At 37.1% G+C, this 20,151-nt stretch overlaps 1 protein-coding gene across 2 annotated transcripts in view; it reads right to left on the bottom strand.

Moving 5' to 3' along the window:
* Nucleotides 1–20,151, bottom strand: part of LOC116311709 (protocadherin-9) — a 194,506-nt gene that overhangs the window by 45,575 nt on the left and 128,780 nt on the right. The window contains exon 4 of one of the 2 annotated variants that reach the window (XM_039609231.1): nt 9,530–9,731. In XM_039609231.1, coding sequence (XP_039465165.1) covers nt 9,530–9,731 — 202 coding nt within the window. The remainder of the gene's footprint in view (nt 1–9,529; nt 9,732–20,151) is intronic. The other variant, XM_039609232.1, reaches the window with a different exon arrangement.

Genomic DNA, 20,151 nt, shown 5'->3' with positions numbered 1-20,151 from the left:
CAAGAAAATTAAACAAAATTATATTACCTAATCCTAATGGCCAGACATGTGTTGGGGATTAACAAAATAGAAATATGATATTTCACAGTAACAAAAAATATTTGAAGAAAAATTGAAAATATTTAATGAAATATTTTCTTCTTTCCAAATTGGGAATCAAATAGGGGTAGTGATACTTGATGGATTTGGGGCTTGAAAAGATGCTTTGATGTTTTAGAGAAAGCAGGGTGGAATGCAATGGAACAGGATACTTGAACAAAGGAGTTAGTCATCATTTCCTGCTCATCAATGACTAATGGTTAATGTAGTTTCACAGTCACTGTAGACGACATAACAATCTTGCATTTGAGTATTGTGTTCCTCATGTTTCTGTTAAGCTCATTAATCTTCAAACATTTCAAATATACACTTCAGCTAACGATCAACCATACAGCAAATAAATATAAGCATTTTTCAATATGAACCATCAATCCATCTATCCATTTCTTGTATGTTAGGCTTCATCTTCCTGCAAACCTATCTCAGATGTCATGGGGCTATAGGCAGGGTACACCTTGAACAGGTTGCCAATCTGTTGCAGGACTAGCACAGAGACAGACAACCATTCACGTCTATGGTCAAATTAGAATCACCAATTAACCTCCAGAGAACATGTGAATGGCAAAAGAGGCCCAGACTGGATTCAGAACTTCTTGCTGTAAAGTGTCAGTGCTAACCACCACAAAGAAAGTTGTAGGGATGCAGTTTCCACTAGGGTCCTAAACATCATTTGTTATTTTGTGAATAGAATGATCACTTGCTGTAGTATGTAAAGCACATAGTATGGTTTGTTTGTTGTAATCTTAAGCACAATAACATATACTATGGTTTTGCAGACATGTAACCAATAATCAGGTGACATTAACTTGCCCACCATTTTGGATATGTGACAATGTGGGATCAAGTAAATAAGGTCTAGAGACAGCCATCTGCCAAACACTGGTAACGAAGGAAAAAATAGTTTTTCTCAACTATTCTGGAGACTGATGACAGTTGCTGGGAAAAGGATTGTTGAAGTCCCATTTATGCAGGCCTACAGACCAATCAGTGACCTCCTTGCAAATAACAAAAAACAAAAGTGTATTTCCCAAGTGGTTGGCAAGAAACTCCTTGTGATTGCTTTGGTTTCCATCATACTGCTGCAGTCACCCATAGTTCGCATGGAGTTGGGGGACTTCTCCATTTCCAATATGTCTCACACTTGATCAGATTTTAGTAAAGCTGGACTAATAGTTAGCGAGTATTTTCAGACAAAGCTGAAAAAGCTGCTACAGCAATCTGCTAGCAATCATAAGGAGGTTTCTGGTGCAGCACTGCTTGTCCAACCGATTTCAACCAGTGACAGCCAGGAACCTCCAGGAACCATTGCCAACCAGTCAGGGAATGCTCACGTTTCCTTACAGGATACATCCATTGGTGTATCACCTCCAATACAGTGAACCATTTTTGAGCAATGTCTGCATGGCGTCAAACAAGAAACCTCAATAATCAGTGACAATGATTTTTCAGAATGCTAAACTCACTTGACAAACTTCTTTATGACAAATACTGTTCTGCATTGTTCTAAGTGTTGTTTGACCACAATCTAATGATCACAGTTATTAGGTTTATTAAACCCTTGTCACACACAACTCTTGTTTTTGTAAATATGTTGTCAGCTGATAAATGAATGTTTCTCATTTAAAGTTAAACATGTTACTTGCAGCTTGTTAACTTGTTTATCCATGTCAGAAAACAATGATCCTTAGTTGTATGATATTCTTACCAATATACTGCAATTTCCTAATTTTAAAAAATCAGCTTTGATGTATTATGTATTGTGTATTTATTTATTATTAAAAAAGAGAGTGTTCCTTACTTCATTTATAATGTCACTGATGATGATAATTGCTCCATCACAGCTCATGAATTTCAGCATGGTTCTAAACATCTGTTTAGACTGCAAGTAAAGTCTATGTTTAAAGTATATAACAGATAAAAAAAATGCTTTATTAACCCAATCAAATTAAATGCTCAAGCCAAGAACAAAATGTTCAGAGGAACCCACACTATTTTTATTTTTATTTCTTTTTTGATTCATTCATTCATTCATTAATTCATAGGTAGCCCATTGAATTGAATGGTTACATGTCATGGTGCACTTTTGTCTGCCACTGTGTCAGTATCGGAGATGCTGTATAAGCTCAATGGATGAGCAAGCCAAGAACAAAGCAAAGCAACCTATGATATGGAATTCCTCCAATATTGGATTTCTTTCAATTAATTTTACTTTGGTTAGGTTAACTGGTGATTCTAAATTGGTCATATATCATATGTCTTTCTGTATGTGTAGCCTTGCAATAGTTTAGCAACCTATCCTTTGTTGCCCTATGACTGGGAAAGACTCCCACCGGGCCTGAATTGGATGAGCATTTAAGAACATTGATTGGTCTTTATCCAACAGAACCAATAGAATGCAAAATTAAATTTAAAAAATAATTTCACTTTAAAATGTATTTAACCACAGATTTAAAGATTTACACCCACACTGCACATGATCAGATAAAGCTGCCAATGGGAGTGTGCTCTTCTAAACTGTATGAGCACACTTTTGCTTGTTAGAAGTACTCTATATTTAGTATAAGTCATTGCACAGCCACACAAACCTGCTGCCACCAAGAAAATTATCAACAACACAGTGTGGCTAGTACTGTTGTCACTCTGTGAACCTGTCTTTGTGTATGTGAGTGTCGCAATGAAAAAGTGGTCCTGGAGACACCTATTTTGGTGGGAATCCTTCCCACTTTACAATCCAGTTCCACTTCCACAGTCTTTCAATATTCTTTTCTATGTGTAACTCCCCCATATGGTATATGTTTGTTATGTTGTATAACATCAAACTAACAGTTCAACAATGGCATGATATAAGAATCCATAGTCAATGCATCCGGTGTCATTCTATTATAGGATGAGCTCTAGATTTTGCTAACTAACAGAGATGTAATACTACTACTACTAATAATAATAATAATAATATACAATGTAATTTGCACACAGTGGTATTATCATATATTACATGTTATTTTTAAATGCACAGAAAGGAATTCCTTAGGGTAACTGATATTTCTATCTGTTTATATATTTTAAATATGCATGTGTTTCTCCATCGGCTTCTGACTTAAAAGAAATTATTCATGCATGCTCACTTGGATATACACTATGTCTCAGGAAAGTCTTCTGATAAACATCAGGTAGACTACCCAGCTGGCACAGCTTCATCTCATCACTCACTTTGTTGGCTTTCCTCAACGTCTGAGATTGTCCTCGGACAAATCAGAAACTACTTAAAGATTCTGTTGTTGTTTGTGAGACTGATTTATTACATTTCTGTTTGTTTTGATCCCATTTGTTCCGTAGAACGCTAAGGTCATCAGACATGCGACTCTTGGCTGTTTTATTGTCTATATTTTAAGCTTAAGGATTGTTGCTGGAGCAGAAAAACAACCTTTCTCATTACATCAGTTCCACCCACTCCAACAACTTCATTCAGATTTCATCTCACAGTCTATATCTATTGGCCTTTGACTTTGTGTGTGTGTGTGTGTGTATTTCTGTATGCGTGATTGTGCAAGTGATCTTTTTTGTCTTACTGCTCTATATTTCTTGTCTCCAATGTTTTTAAATAATTTATGTAGCACTTTAGTCAATAATGGTTGGTTAATCTAGCTCACCCCACTTGTTTCTCTGTTTATTCTGGGCACTCTCCAATCATGTATTATTTCAGCTTCTTTGCAGTCTAGGGAGCCTCATCCATGCACATCCAGTGTGGAAGACCACAAAAGCCTAGTAATGAAAAGAACTTTCTATAGACATTCAAGTACTGCAGCTGATTTCTTGTGTTTGTTTTGTAGGAACTGTTGAGAATGACTTTACAATTGCACAGGGACATGAAGACCATCCCCCCCCCCCCTTATCGTTTATTGCATTAGTTTTTATTAGTGTAACCTAATAAAGAGAGAAACTTTAATTTCAAGTCAATAGTTTTACTCAGTAAAGTTCATTCTTTAAAATATAAACTATGATGAAACATGAACGTTAGAAATGCTCCTGGGCTCTATTACCTAAATGCACATTAAGGTAAAATAGTAAACCTATTTCTCACATCTCTGGCGATTTCTCGTGTGCCTCCAAAACACTTTTTAGACACTCTTAGAAACTCTTTCTCATAGGAAATAAAAGACTCAAATGTTTTCAGTCCACATGCAACTTGTATATTAACTCTATGAACTTTGCCAGCCATGGCGCAGAACACAGTGTCCCTGCACAAACTGGTATTTCCCGAGGGTGTGCTGAGGTTATTTCCTAAATTGCAACAGATTGGTATCTTGCTGACTCTTCACGCACTACCGTGGCCACAGTAGGAGGAATGCCTCAGTACAGGACATGGAGATGCCAATCTAGCGGTGCACTGCAATCTCAGAGGCAAAGAATGAACACACTCGCCCACCATTTTCCTGCTCAGAGCAAAATTTTGCATGTTTGTGTTCCATAATATTTTGATCGCTGTATGTAAACCTCTGAAATCTCTTTAAAATATGTTCAAACTTTTATTACTTGCATTTTGCTCGCATTCTATTTTAAATATCTGACATGTGATACGGCATTACTGCCAGACAGTCGAAATAGAGATTACTGAACAATTCTTACCAACTCAATAATCTGTAAGATTAGGAGCCTACACTGACAGCTATTTCTTTGCCCTTTGCATCCATCCCAAGGCTCCAGGTATCTGCTCCATCTGCAATAATGTCTGTGATAATGCGCACGAGCGAACCATAATTACACATTACAGATCCACTGGTTAAATCTAAGTCTAAGACTAAAGCAAAATAACCATAAAGAACCTCTGCGCTTATGTGTAATTCAAACGTTTAATTATCCTACTGTTTCTAAAGCATTGTAAATTACGGATGGCAGATGCATTAAAAACAGTTCACATAACCTAACAAATTAAAACTTCTTCATTAAAAACTCCCCAGGATCTTCCATTTCTGCTACTCTACATCTGGAGTCGAAGCTCAAAACAACAGTAACTGGAATGACTAATGAACGTATTGAGTTTCTTGTATTGAGCCAGTTCAGGAGTAAAAAATTCTTGATTACAATACAAGTGACATAATAAGATACATGAACTACTGATAAGCTTTAAATGATAATTTTAGGGCAATTCCTTTCTAGTTGTGGATCAGAACATGGATCAAATGTATCATATCAAACTTAATTAAACAAATACCTTACTAAATAAAATATGCCCAAAGAACCAGGTTCATTTTTATGTGAAATTATGTAATGACTTTTGAGAGAGTATTTACCAGCAGATATACATGATATTGGTTTGGAAATAGATCCAATAATATGAAAAAAAATGATAGTTTTACATTTACTGGGTGCTATTAATGCACTTAAAAAGTCTGATTCAGAACTAATTTGTTAGATGAGTGGGCTGTTTTATTTGCATTACACAGACATCAGTCTCACAGATTTCAGAGCTTTTGAAATGATGACTGCAAACACTATCATGAGGGGGAGTGCAGAGTAGTGGATTTTGGCAACATGATGTTTATGCTTACATGTTTTTGTTTGTACTCCTTTAAATCAGAGTAGAGAGAATTTTGCCTGTAGGTTTAATACTCTATAATTCATCTACTCTCTATCCTAATTATGTGTTTTGTTTTGTTTGTTTGTTCTGTTTTTATTTCACAGTTGTATGCTTAAATTGGCGGTTATTTTCTTTTTTCAATGTCCATTTATCAAGTGATCTGAATACAGTAACATTAATTTAATAACAAAATGGCTTAATGTGTGCATAAGGATACGCCGAGCACCAGCTAAATTGATCAAATTAGATTTCACAAAGTTTACTCTGAAACTTACTTCCACCCACGAACATAAAATGCCAAAGGCTGAAGGCTGTCACTGCTGACTGCAAAATGTGTTTCTTTCCTGCTATGCAATCAAGCTGATCGTTCTACTGTGTCATTTGTGTCGTATGTTAAATTTTATATATTTTAATATCCAGAACTACTCTATGGAGTATTCAGTGTTATAGGTTAGTTTCAATCAATTCATCCTCCTCCTCAACAGCATTAACAGAACTCCATGTGGACTTGTTTGTAAGTGTTGTTTTGAGAAAATACAACAGCTTTCATATATATAAAAAAAGCTCCAAAAAACACTCCTAACCTTTAAAATCAATCATTGGTGGCAAACAGGGCCCTGCAAGGTCTTAAGATTTAACTACATTTGCTTATGTAGCACTGGCTCATAGATTACTGTGAGGTTTTTTCTCTTTTTTATATCAAAAAACTATATTGCTGACTGAAACTGCTACATCCCTGATTACCATCCATCTGTTATTGTTTCTTTTTGCCTCCTCTTTCCTGTCTAATTTCTTGGGGGGTTCTTTGTTGTTTTTAAAAAAAGTTGTTTTCATCATAGTGAAACTAAGGAAAATTTTCCAACTTACAAAGAGAGTCTTTATGTTGTTCATAAAAAAAGGAAAAGGGAAGTGTTCAGATACCCTGTAGTATGCACACTGTATTTCTGTAATTTAGATAAAAGCCGCAATCTATATATAACTATTAATACTTTCCTGTATTACTTAAAAAAAAATCATTTTTCAATATTCTGCTTGCAAAACGACAACTGGAGACTTGTAATAATTTAATAATTCATGTCACTTTGTCATTTTGATTCTTGAAGTTCTTTTGAATGGTCTTAACATTTTAGAAAACAAGGCACAAGTAATATTATTGTCAAATCTTGAACAAAGCCACATGGAAAGACCACCTACTGTCAAGGTCGGCATTTAAAATGTTGCACTGAATGGGGTTATTTTCAATAGCGTTAGAAGAGACTTTGGAGCTTAGAAGACAAAAGTGTCAAACACCTTTTAGATACTGTTTGCCTTTGTCAACAGAATGACTCATATTGTACAGCTAGTAGGAAAACAGTGTGAGGCTTTTTAAGTCTGACAGAGACTTACTCAAAACTAGTTAACCTGGGTCCACTGAGTTCACGTGTTAGAGAGTGCCACAGCAGGTAACATATCGCTCATACACAGGACATAAAATCATTATCCTGCCAAGAAGCAGGTCAATGATCAAAGACCACTGCTGTCACTGTTAATAGTTTGTTGACAGGCAAACAACACTAACAAAAGAGAAGGCTGCTGATTAAGGACAAAAATGATGCAGTGTGCTGAAAAACTACAAATATTTAAGCTAGTAAGTCATGTTTAATGGATGAGGCCTTCTTTGAGGTGCTGCTTCTAAAATTAGCATTTTACATTGTATCTCACCTGTAAAATACTACTAACAGAATGAAATTAATATTATTTTATTTTATTTATACAACTTTGCTTTATTTAATTGTTTATTTCTTTTATTTTTGGAGCTTCAGAAAGCCAAGGCAGTTAGAGATTATCTGTCTCTGGGCACCAAATTATGTAAACATATCCATAGCCTTATTTGTATTTATAGACAGTAGGACGAAAGGTGTGAGATACGTACAGCTCATTATTCATTAATTGTTATGCAGGTTAAATACCAGTTGAACAAATAGCATAAATTTCTGACCTGCCATAGAATGAAATGCTTTCATTAGCCAATAGTTCATGACATTTGAAAATCCCACATTCATATAATGCAACACTGTAAATTTGTTTTGCCTCTGATCATCCATCTCTATGCTTTTGAGATTCCAATGAATTCATGAACATTGTCCCCTGATGTCAATACAAGATATGTAATGTGGTTCAAAGGTAGTGTAAATTTGCTGGACCACTGAGTACGTTGTTTAATTAGACAGTCGACATTTAAGGATGTTGACTGTTGACTGAAACTGTTTTAATTAATTTTCTCTTATAATTCTTCTACTGTATGAATTTGGGTTTTAAAAATAGTGTTTGACTGGTTGCGCTCTGGAAACCAAACCACTTGATTAGGCTCTTGATTGGTTTAAATACTTTTAAAGTTGTTATTGACTTTGAGTATGGAATAACCTAAAGCCCTGTTCACCAATAATCTATTTGGTAATCACTTGTTTTGAAGTTGATATGATTCCTTGTTGCTAATAGGTGATCCTCTTATATGTCTATGTCGGTCACGTATCAGTTAACAGCATTCTTCACTCCACTCTGACATTTCTTGAGGTGCTTGGCATGAAGTTACTATAAGTCACTACATTACCAACAGTTATTTTAGCTGTCATCCCAACAAGTGAATTTCACTGAGTACAGACAACAATAAACTTAACCAAAGAAGAAAAAAAAACAAATTAAACAGTGAATTCAAACCAAATTTAACTAAAAAAAAATATAACTACAAACAGTGTGTGAAACAACAAGAGATGAATCGTAGCTATGCCTTCACCAGTTTTTCAAACCAAGCTTTGTGGACCTTTTTACCGTTTTTGCATACTGTAGGAACATTTGTGCCCAGCATCAAATATCGCTATAACTGGTGTAGCAACTCCAAAGGACACTTGCGCATATCTCAGAGATGCCAGCAGCTCTGACAAAATTGCAGTATTTAAAGTCTCTGGGAATGAGAATGGGTTGTTTCTGAAGATAGTGAGTGGGTAGGCCTACACAAAGCTCACTGAATACATTTGCCAACTGTGAGTGCATCTGCTAAGTTAAATCTGTTTTAAATCATATGCACCCACAGTTTACTCACTGCACTTGTATTTATGCGGTGCTAGCTGCTCCACCCTCAGCAGGCAAGCTGGCATCGACCTTGAGGCGATGCGCTTGATCTTTGCGCACGCCTCACCTCTTAATGATAAAATGAGAAAACTGGGTCGGAGATGTACATCCCCACCAGAAATAGTGGGAAGTTAACATCTTCAGCTGAGAACAAGGCTTCCAACTGGGAAATCATCTCTAAATAAATCAAATGAGTTTCACAAATAGGTGAGGAGCCTATGGGAGGCCCAGGTTTGCTCCTGGGAGGAATGAACAAGTCTGGATGATTAACTGAGAAATGAATGACCTGCTCATGTATCCACTAGAAACCTACTTGAGCAATCAAATAACTCTAAATTAAATGATTTTTGGTGTGTTGAGTCCATTATGGAGACAGATGTTGCTTTTCATGAGAATTTATTATCTCTTTTCAAGAGGTTTTAGTCATCCCTCAAAGCCAGATATGAAACGTTTTCATTTTCTTCAACCTGTAGACAATGAATGTTCTGATTTCACCATCCTGCATACAATAAGTAGAAAAATGAATAAAATCATATTGGATTTGAAAGAAAAGACACAATTACTATGCGCACAATGTCCACCAAATTGAGTCAAAGTGAACATGTTGCAGCTGTGTCACAATTCCACCAATGGTGATTTAAGCTTACAGAGTTTGAAAAAAGAAGAAGAAGAATGGTAGATTTAAAGTTACATAAAGAAATCCAAACTATGCATGTGTGTTAGAAAGAATATAATTCAACTTACCAGAGTTGGGATCGGAGTTTCCATCAGCTTCAGTCCTCTTATCAGGGGAGGCCTGCTCGTAGAAGTCGTCCTGCGCCTGCACCAGAGGGAGAGGTTGTGTGAGGAGGGAGCCACTGCCTACAGGCTCGTGGTCCCCCAGACCGCTGTCACTGCAGCTCTCCTGGGAGCCATCCGGCAGGTGAAACGTGACGCGCCGCTGTGACTAGAACCAAGAGCACAAAACAGAGCCTCTGATGTTAGTGCTCTGCTCTGCCCCCTTAATTTAATTTTTTCTTTTTTATTTACAGTTTTATTTGACACTGAGCTGAACAAGCTCAAGCATGCTGCTTTTGCACACTGAGTGCTGATCAGGACTGCAGTGTGAATTCATTTTGCCTGAACAATGTAAAATGTAATATATATCATCACCGCCGACTGAGAAGAATTGTCGAATAAAACGTCTATTTTGACTTAAGCCCAGATATTGATGGGAAAAGAGTTTACACACTGTAAATAAAGTCACGTTTCACTGCACAATGACAACCATTAACTTCATGCAAATAAACAACGAGCACTGTAAGAAAAATTCATCAAAGTGAAAAGTGTAAAATGTGACTTTTGAAAAAAAAAAAAAAAACTGTTTTCATTAAAGTATTACATAACTGGAAAGGGACAATAAAATACTGGAGGCAAAATCCTATCATGTTTGTCAATTCTACTGCAGGGACTTTTACAGGCTGATTGTTTAGTTTGTGTTGTTAATTTGTTTGGTGCTAGCAAAGTCAAAGGGGCCTGTGGAGCTAACAGAAGTCACCCCCAGGGTGCCCTTCCTATCACATTCTGCAGTCTCACTAGGAAAGGAAAACACAAGTTTTCCTGGGACTATGTCTTGCACATACACACAAACACATATACACTCACACACATGCCATCCTTAAAGCCATCCTGATTGAATTTCCAATTGTTAATTCTGAGTGTCTTTTCCCTTGCTCTAATGACATTTTCCTCAGGCTTTTTCATAAGTCCAGACGCAAGCCTCCAGCTAACCTTTCGTGAGCACAGAGAGGTCCCTGCCACATCCTTGGTGATGACAGACAGAGACGAGTTTTACAGTAATTATTGGCAAAAGCAAAGGTCACCCAATCTGCAGTCTAATGCAAATGACCTCATTATATATTTTAGAACTGCTCCAAAAGCATGCAACATTCAATTAAACAAAAAGGAAGACTAAAGAAAGGGAATAAAGGGGGAGGGAGGGTTGCATGGTGGGGGGTTGGGGATTTGCAGTTAGACCCAGGACACTAGCACAAAAACTGGCTTCATATTTAAATACGGTGTGAAAATTTAATAATGATGGATGGATGGTTTGAACAATTAACTCATATTCTCCAATGACAATTGCAAGTGAAAGTATGACTGGCTGTAAATGCCTTGTAAAACTGCAGGTAAAACTGGGTAAATGTCATTGTCAGTAATTTAAAAACGGCCGATGATCAGATCTGGCCTTTTGAATGAAGATAACAGGGAGAGGACCTTTCTAAAGGAATTCATTGCATTGTTTGTTTCTGTGAAAGCTAATGTATAATGATATGGTAATATAGCGCTATCAGTTTCACATTTGGGGAGACACGCTATGTCTATGAAGCCTGAAAAACACTTTATAAAGAAAATGAAGCCAGCGAAAGAGAAAAGTGATGGAAGATGGCAGGTGTAGTGTGTCTGCACTTAATTAACAGTGTCTGCATATGTTTTTATTGCTGCTAATGCCAAAGAAGTTGGCCTTAGGCAAGGTAGCAATCTATTTGTTGGCAGCCCTGAGAGTGTCCAGCCAGGAAAACTAACACTGGCAGTTTTCCTACCAGTTCTTGTCAGAGTTATGGAAACACTGTATATTTCACAACAAAGTCACATGCAGCTTATATAAATGCATTACAGTTTTATAAAGTGATTTATGTGGCATCAAACTAGACATGAATGTAGTTTAATTATTAATTGATTGGGTGAATAAAAAGCCAAATCCATACTGGAAACAATGTCTGCTATTATCCAAAGCCCAGAATAGCGAATAGCAATCTACATTTTATATTAATTGCACTATATGACATGACAAATGTAATATTACAAAGTTGTCTACTTGTATATATGACAAGTGCATGAAATTATTTAATAGAACAGTACTCTAGAGATGTTATTTCCTTTGATTCTGACTTCTAGCAGAGAAGAAATGGTTTATAATTAATTGGGATAATGGTAGTGTGTGCTGTCAGACACTGGTGGGACCTTGAAAAGATTCTAGGCTCTGTTTGGACAAAGTGGAGAAGTTCAGTGTAAAGAAATAATTCTACATACACCGTAAAATGATTTAGACTTCTTTAAAAAAGTCAATTAAAAAAATATTGTTACGAGCAAAGGAATATATAAATGTGTAACATTTTAGGATTCAACTGCACTACCACAGTGATTCTGTGGATGTTTTTGCTTGTGTTTTTGCATATGTTTATTCGTAGGTTTAAGCATGTTTGAAGATGTTTGTATTTCTCTGTTGCTGACAGTCACTTGTAGTAATATTAGCATAAGACCAGCTTAAACTATCCCCGCTGCCAGTTTACAAGATATTATGGCTTATCACGCCTGCTAACCCTTGTTATCCGCTTGTTTTTATAATTTGCCTGACCAAACACACTCACTTTAACAAACACAAAGCAACTAGCAGCACTTTGCTGCTGGAAGGTTTAAATTCCAGCAAGCCAGCAAATGAACAGGAATAGCATTTGCCCAAGGGTCTTCACAGAAAGCACAATATTAAGTAAAGGGAAAATAAAAACTGCCAGGGGACCATAAATGTCTCATTTGACACCAGCTCCAACTTTATACGTGTTTCTTAAAAAGCATAAATGTGAAGTTTTGTATTCCAAAACCAATCTGTCTGCCTTTAGTGTTTTCTTTGAAGTGGGCCAACACACGTGAGTATTAAAATCGTTATTAACACTATTAGTTATTGGAAAGCTCGACAGCAGTTTCATTGATCTCAATTGCTGTTGCCTCTTAAAGACTAAATGCAAGCTAAGCACTTAGTTTATTCTGTTTTTATTATTTTTCTTTTTGGCACAGTCGGGAGTCACACACACAGCGTACTGTAAAAGTACCGTAGCATGATTTTTCAAGGCACACTTTATCTTTTTTGTTAAAATCACTATCAGAATCACTCCACACTAACGCCTGAATCCCACAGAACACAAAAGCATTATAACTTTTGGTTTTGTAAAACAGAAAACAAACAGGGATATAGGGCTTATGACACGGAGCACAGGCTTTCTCTTCGCTTCCCTGTCTTTCTCCTCCTGAGTTTGACCATATGGAGCTCAGTGTGCAAGTCAAAAACAACTTCTGTGTTGTACTGTGTTCCAACCGAACACAATGTAGCACTACATTTCTATCAGGCAGACATTTAATGAGAAGAAGCACACACCGAGAAGTGGTGCATGCGCACACAGACAAACATGCGTGCGTACACACATGCACACACAAATAATGCAACCTCCTCACTACCGCAAATAATCTTATCTAACAGCAGTCTGACACCTGCGGTGAGAGAACACTTCCCACGAGTCCGTTCTCACAATCAGACCACTGAGGGAGATCAGTCAACCAGGAAAGCAAAACTCCGAAAAGATCTCTTTCTCTGCCTGCCCTACTCTCTCACTCTTGCTCAGGCCTTAGAGCCCAAAGGTGCTCTGCCATCTGCTGGTCACCTTGGGAAAAACTTTATTTTTTTTAATATCAACAAAAAGCCACTGAAGTGTTTGCCCTTCTGTGTTCCACAGCGAGTGTTGATTGATTTTTTTCCCCCCTTTTTTCTATTTTATCCCCTCTATCTCACACCTTTGTGCTGCTATTGCTGACTTTAACTCTTCCTGACATGACAAAATGACAAACCTGAGTTTTTCTAACCCTCAAATAGAAAAAAATGCATGTCCTTGTTTGATATTTTATTGTGTTCTGAAAAAAGTACATTCGTGCATCATACTCTGTTCCCCACGGTGTTCATCCACAATCCTGACAAGCTGTAGCATTTCGCAAAACATCAAATCAAGTGACATATTAGCAGCTGATAGACACTGCCTCCTGTCAACGTAACGTTCGGATTTCCTTTGGGCTCATCCATAAAATGCATCACAGTCGCAGTCAGGCATTGCTCTATTTTGATGACATAAACACAGTCAAAAACAAGCTTTTCGAACTGCTTAAAAAAGATGAAAGACACAGAGATAAAAAGAGTTCCCAAACGTGTTTCTGTAAGTAACACTCAAATAAAAAGTGACAAATAAATCACAATCTCCCCCGTCTTTGATTCTGACTCTAATATTGACGTAGTCTGCTCCCGCTGCCTCTCCAGAGTCTAAGTCTGCTGCCTTCTGCTTTTCATCATTAAATCATAGCTAGGCAGTTCTGAGAAACATCTGCATTCTGCCACATCCACAATAAAGCGTGCTCAGTCACTCCCTCACTTTTTAGCTTACCACAAGCACACGAGCGCACAAAGAAAAAACACAAAGATACATAAATCTAAGTCACATCTGACCCATTTCCCAAATTGCAAGCTTGGAAAAGCGGGCATGTATGTGAGTGCATGTGAGTGTGTGTTTGTATTGTCTATCAGCACTGTGCTCTCTCTTTTTCATTTACAGAACACAAGCTTAGCATGTGATTATTAGCGCAGTCCATCATTTTGACTCTTTCTAGCCTAACTGATCTTATAAAGATTTATGGATCCTGTACATAGATTGCATGTTTGTTTATCCGTTTACTGTCTAACTGACATAAGGGACTTTTTTCCCCACTAAAAAGCATAAATCTAGTCTAGTCATACGGCACGCTTGTCACCAGACTCACACTCTCACCTGTCATCTTTCACAGATGACAAGAGCTGTGACAAGCTCCTTCTTGCTTGTGCCCCCAAAGTCCAATTTGTCTGATTTTCATCTGCCAACACTTCCCTAATAAACTACATCTCATCCCACTTTCATATGTTATCATGAATACTGCTCCTCCATTGTGTGTGCTTCTTTAAAATGAAAAAAAAGAAAGATACTAGTGTTTTGCTCTATTTTTTTGAGTAAGCTACCATATTTATGACATGTAGCAATCTAACATAAAAACATAATAAAATCAAGAATCTTAAAAAGAACTGTATATACAACTATGACAAAATACATTTGCAAGTCCGATTAACTGATAAGTATATCAAAGTTTCTTATTCAATTTCCCATAAATGGATTCGAACCCAGGACTCTGCACTAACCTTCCTGCATATTGGTCACTAGCTGAGCCCGGTCACTCCACCACCTCGTTAGCACTTGGTATTGGATGGAGAGGTTAGAAGTGTTAATATGAAAAACACTGATGCAGTCAGTCTTACTAGTAAAAGAACTGAGATGACGCAAATGGGAGCAGCTAGCTGTTTCAATAGCTACTTAGAACGTGACTTAAAAAAAACCCAAACAAGTGGCGCCCCCTTGTGAAATAGTGGAAACTGAATGTTTGATTTGGCAGATTTTTACACCACATGGCCCTTCCTGACACAAACTCCCCAAGGGATTTGTGTCGCCTCCCATAATCAAACTAAGGATCTCTCATTTAATTAGGTAAATATGGAAACCACGATACTTACTGTAATATATATGTTATTAGATACAGATAGAGGGAAATCCCACTTTTTCAAATGTTAAATACACACACAATGTATATCAGACAACAAAAAACAGAATACTTGGTTACACGATAACCAATCTCTACACAATAACTAATAAGAATTAATTAATACTTAAATAAAAAAAGATTGAAAAGAGTAAATGTGTATGAGTAGTCAGTGACATAAATACATGAAATGACTGACATTGCCATTAGGATAGAGGGATAGATTGATGCATGCTATAAAGTAAAACAATATGACTGAACATTTTTGGTCCCTGAAAAGAGCAGGAAAATCTCTAAACTAAAAAGACCTGACCTGAAAAGGCTTCTTCAGAAGGGTGAAATTTCATTCATAATTAATGTCATCTAACTCTACCTGGGGCTAGATTTGGACATCTTAGACTCATCTACTTTTATTTTCCTCTCCGAACTGCAGCCCTTTCTTTTCTGTAGGAGGTTTCACTCCCCTCTCCCCATACATCTACCTCTCCCTTTTCATCCTAACCTTGGTATGCTGTTAAAGAACCTGACTTGGCTAAGTGAGAACTGTGAGACAGTTGTAACTCAACCAGCTTCCCTATGCGCCTCAAGCTGAGCTGAAGAAACCTGTGCAACTGCCACAGAGCATTAGCTACAAAGTTAACCACTACTGACTCACTCATCGGCTCTACCCTCTGCCGACATCCAAATCCATAAAATGAGAGACACAGCAATTCTTCTCTATGTGTGTCTCCTGCATCAGGATGAAGGATTTGACACTCAGAGACAGTTAACTACAGAGCAGAGCAGGCTAGGCCCTGAGCACTGAATGGGGAATCTTGATGTGTTTATGAGTTACAGTCCATGTGATCTCGCTGCTACACTCAGCTGTAGACAGTGAAGTCGGTGTTCGGTGGTACTGCGCTGATAAAATGAATGACGGATACCAAAAAAAACCCAAACAATCCAAATCAAGTAAAACATGTTAACGTTGCATTAAAACCACCGATTTATTTTGTAGGCGCAATATAGTATTATCACAATGTACACTATCATTCATAATAACCTACAACCCTCTTACTTGTCATGAAATCCTATTTGTGAGTCCATTACATCAAATAGGTGGAAGCACACGTTTGTTTAGTTGGATCTGTGTTTATCCTGTGGAAATAATGGCTATTTACACAGCCATGATTATCCAGCTTTTAGAGATCAAATGTAAATCAATGCAGTGCAGTCTGGTTGACTGGCAACTGGTAATTTAAATTTCACAATGGTTCCTTGATTTCGTTAGTTTATATAATTAATAACCATGTGTAGCTATACATACATAACACAAAACATTTAATATAATTTTTGCACAGTCAGTTCATCAATTCCAGCATATTAACTGAAAATAATAGCCATAAAGTTTCACAACATTATGTTCTGAGAATGCAATTTCTGCTTCCAATACAATAAATTGCACTGAAACAAATTCAATCTTCATTTCTTAATCTCAGTTTTAATGAATAGAATACATGATTAGATAAACAGTCAAGTAGAGTTTCGTTGGAAAGTTTACTCCATCATATCAGGTCAGCGAAAAGGTAATTGTAACCAAACTGGTGACGGGCCATGAAGTTTTACAATATAACGAGAAGCTTGTCTGATAACGCAGCTTAAATGGAATCTGAAGGGATAGCTGCTGTTTAAACAAAGTGCAACAGTAAAAGGCTATTGCACAGTTTTGTAATCAGACTTGGGGTTTTTTAGAGTTATGGTCTGAGTTGAAAAACCTTTGCTGAATTTTATGCCACACCAAGAAAAGCTTTTTCCAGAGAGAGAAGGACATTTTGTAATCTCTGTTCATGTTAAAACACTTGAGAAGGCAACTTGCAACCTCTCCCAAAAGCAGCAGATGTTCATGCCACTTGGTAATGGAAAGAAAGTGATAACGGAAGGGATGTTTGATACTGAAGCACCATGGCAAGGTGTTGACAGCGCCACCAAATATCCTTATCGACACCCTGCACTTGCGGTACGTGTCAGCCGTTATGGTGCTACATGGGCCTACACACTAGACATATTGGGGCTTGTATATACTAAGATGTTACACGTCTAACATGTTTACTGAAAACCCTTCAAAATGTTTCCAAAGTGTGTGCTCTGGCTATAAAATATAGATGTGAATAGTGAAATTATGATATTCAATGTACTTTGGAGCTTAGTTTTACCTCTAAGCGGATGGTGGATTTCTGTATCTACATACTTTCAGTGGATTCAGGTGAGCACAACTTACAGAAAATTAGAACTACAGTAACTTTTTTGTTCTTTTATCTGACAAGAACTCACAGTACAGAAATATCATTAAGCTCTAGCCATAATAATTAATTTTATGGCCAATGATGTTACTAACAATAATTCTGATGCAGCTAATCATCCGAAAAAAAAAAAAGAATCACCCAGACCCTTTTTCCATTTGTTTTGTTGCCAAGCAGCCAGTAATTTCCCTCCAACCGTTCCTAGTGAAAGCAAGGTGCCAGCATAATGCATAGTGGTGGATAGTGTGTGTCGCAGTGCATAATTTGTTTTTGTTTGTATGTGATCGCCTGCCTGTTTGCATTTTGGGGGAGAGTGTGACAAAAAAGGAGCAGTTCTCAGTTTCTCTGCTATGTTTTGCATTTCTTTCTCAGAAGGAAAACCATTCAGCTGCTGCTTTATACATATATACATTTGTATATAGGGTGGGTAGATAAAAATTAATGCTGATCTTGAAGGAGATAATTTGTTTTCCTTTCCTGAGGTATGATCTAACACTGATAGAGAATAATTATCATTTTACAGTTCAGCAAGCAGCAGCATTAGCCTGAGTATACCTCTCACTTACGCCTCTCACTGTTTTTTGCAAATTTTCTATATATATGCCCTATATTACTGCTTTATGTTTAGATTTTTGGGGCTATTTTCTTCTCAGGTTTGATCTCCCCGGTTGACAAAAGACATTAAAAAAAGAAACATGAATACAGATGAACAACGCTCAAATTAAAAAAAAAAATAGTCACAAGAATAAAGCAATTTGTGTAGGGCTATATTTGTTATAATTTCATAGACAGTGATATCTGACATCATGAGGTGAAGGGCTTTCTGAATTTATACACTATATTTATGAAATTCTGACTTCCATTTAGGAGTCCAGATAAATGGGCAGAACTCATTACCAATATGGTATAGTTGTTCTACGTTTGACTGAGCTTATCACAATAAGATAAAACATTGCTATACTATATACTTGCACATGGCAACCTAAAGTTGGGTAAGCAGTTAAGAAAATGAACAGATGGAAATTGGCTCATCAGGATCAATGACCCGCAGCTCCAACTATGACCAGTAATTTAAGATTGTTCCACATGCACAGACTGTTCCTAGAAACTGTGGTCCAATATAAATCATGCAAAAATGAATCAAGCCACCAATTCTCTGTCAGTTTCCCCCACTTTTGGTGGTATAAGCAGTCTTGATGAACCTAAGCAGTTCAACGGGGCATAGGACTGTTGCCATGGCAACTCATTCTGATCATGTTTTTAAAAAATGGCTGTAAGTGTAAAGGAGATTATTGTTAATGTGCTCCCTATTGGTCAAATGTAAATAAAAAGAGTTTTCCATACACGTTCCTTGGCCCCCAGCATGACTGATACTGTGCTTTAACACTGATATACAATCCTTTGCACTTTATCTTTATAGCTGGAAATGCCCCCTGGTGTGAAATTTCTGGTTTGATCAGTAGAGTAAGTTGTTGTTTCTTGGTTTGACAGTTGGCTGTAAACAGAAAATATCTGCTGTGCTGCTAAGTTCTGAACAATATCAACTGTACAGAAAGCACCACGGTCTCTGCTGTCAGTTCAGCTGTGTCTCTCCACCAAATCTGGCCAGATACACAGTTAATGTGCAGCAGGGGTGCTGCTGACTTATACCACCAGTAAAATATGGGTGACTCTGAACAACTCTTTTTGAAACTAAACAAGCCTAACCAAGACAGGTCTGTAACTTTAGAATCCCAATAACATCACTAAATGCATGCCAGAGTTAGGTTGTTCTTGTACTGGGTACCCAGTGGCTCTACTGTTACCAGATGTGAGATGACTGTGTGAAATGGATAAATATGTATTGCATTCTATCAGCACCAAGTTTACTTTCTTTCTCCTGTTCAAGTTCCAGCTTTTATTTTGTTTTCTTCTTTAGTCACCTTTCTTTTTCTCTCTGCGTGTTTTCCTGACCTGCTCAGTGGCAGCTTCTGTACTCTAAGTATTTACACCAACAGCCTAAGGCAGGATGCCCTGATTTCCCATAGAGGGAAAATGGCTTGCCTGTGATGGCAGTGTCTTTTATACGGGTGCTGAGGTTGTGGCAGTAGATAGTTGTACTTAACAGCTGATCTTCTCTAGCCACTATGCCCACTGACTACTTTTCTATATTTTCTATATTTTTTTCTAGCAATAGGTTAGCATTCTTGTTTCTGAGAAGAATTTTAAGCAATAAACAAGCACAATGTTAATGATCGCTGACTACTGACTAAATTACATGCGTCCTATAGTACTTTTTGGATTTTTTTATTTGTTTGTTGGCAGATTTAAAAGAAAAGAAAAGCAAATCTAAGAAAAGGCTGCTTCAAACATTTATCCCACCATTATTTAAAGAAACTATTAAAATAAGGAATCACAATATCAACTATAGACTATGACAAAAAAAAAAAAAAGGTGACAGATTGAGCAGATCTCAATTATTCATGTAATTTTATGTTATTACAAAGTAAAACAGCCCATTTGAATCCTGCCACCTAAGGTTGAGAATCAGACTGGAGATGCAGCCTTCCCGGTGAAGACTGCAGGCTTGTCACATACCCCTATTATACAGAGGTGTCATTCCTTCAGTAATAATTTCAGTTTGGCACAAATATGTGTTTTGCAAGGCATGGATACGCACTCAAAATA

This window comes from Oreochromis aureus, linkage group 1 (genome assembly GCF_013358895.1).
Source record: "Oreochromis aureus strain Israel breed Guangdong linkage group 1, ZZ_aureus, whole genome shotgun sequence".
In the NCBI taxonomy this organism is placed as follows: Eukaryota; Metazoa; Chordata; class Actinopteri; order Cichliformes; family Cichlidae; genus Oreochromis; species Oreochromis aureus.
The sequence above is the reverse complement of the archived record's forward strand: the minus strand, read 5'-3'. Positions and strand labels throughout refer to the sequence as shown.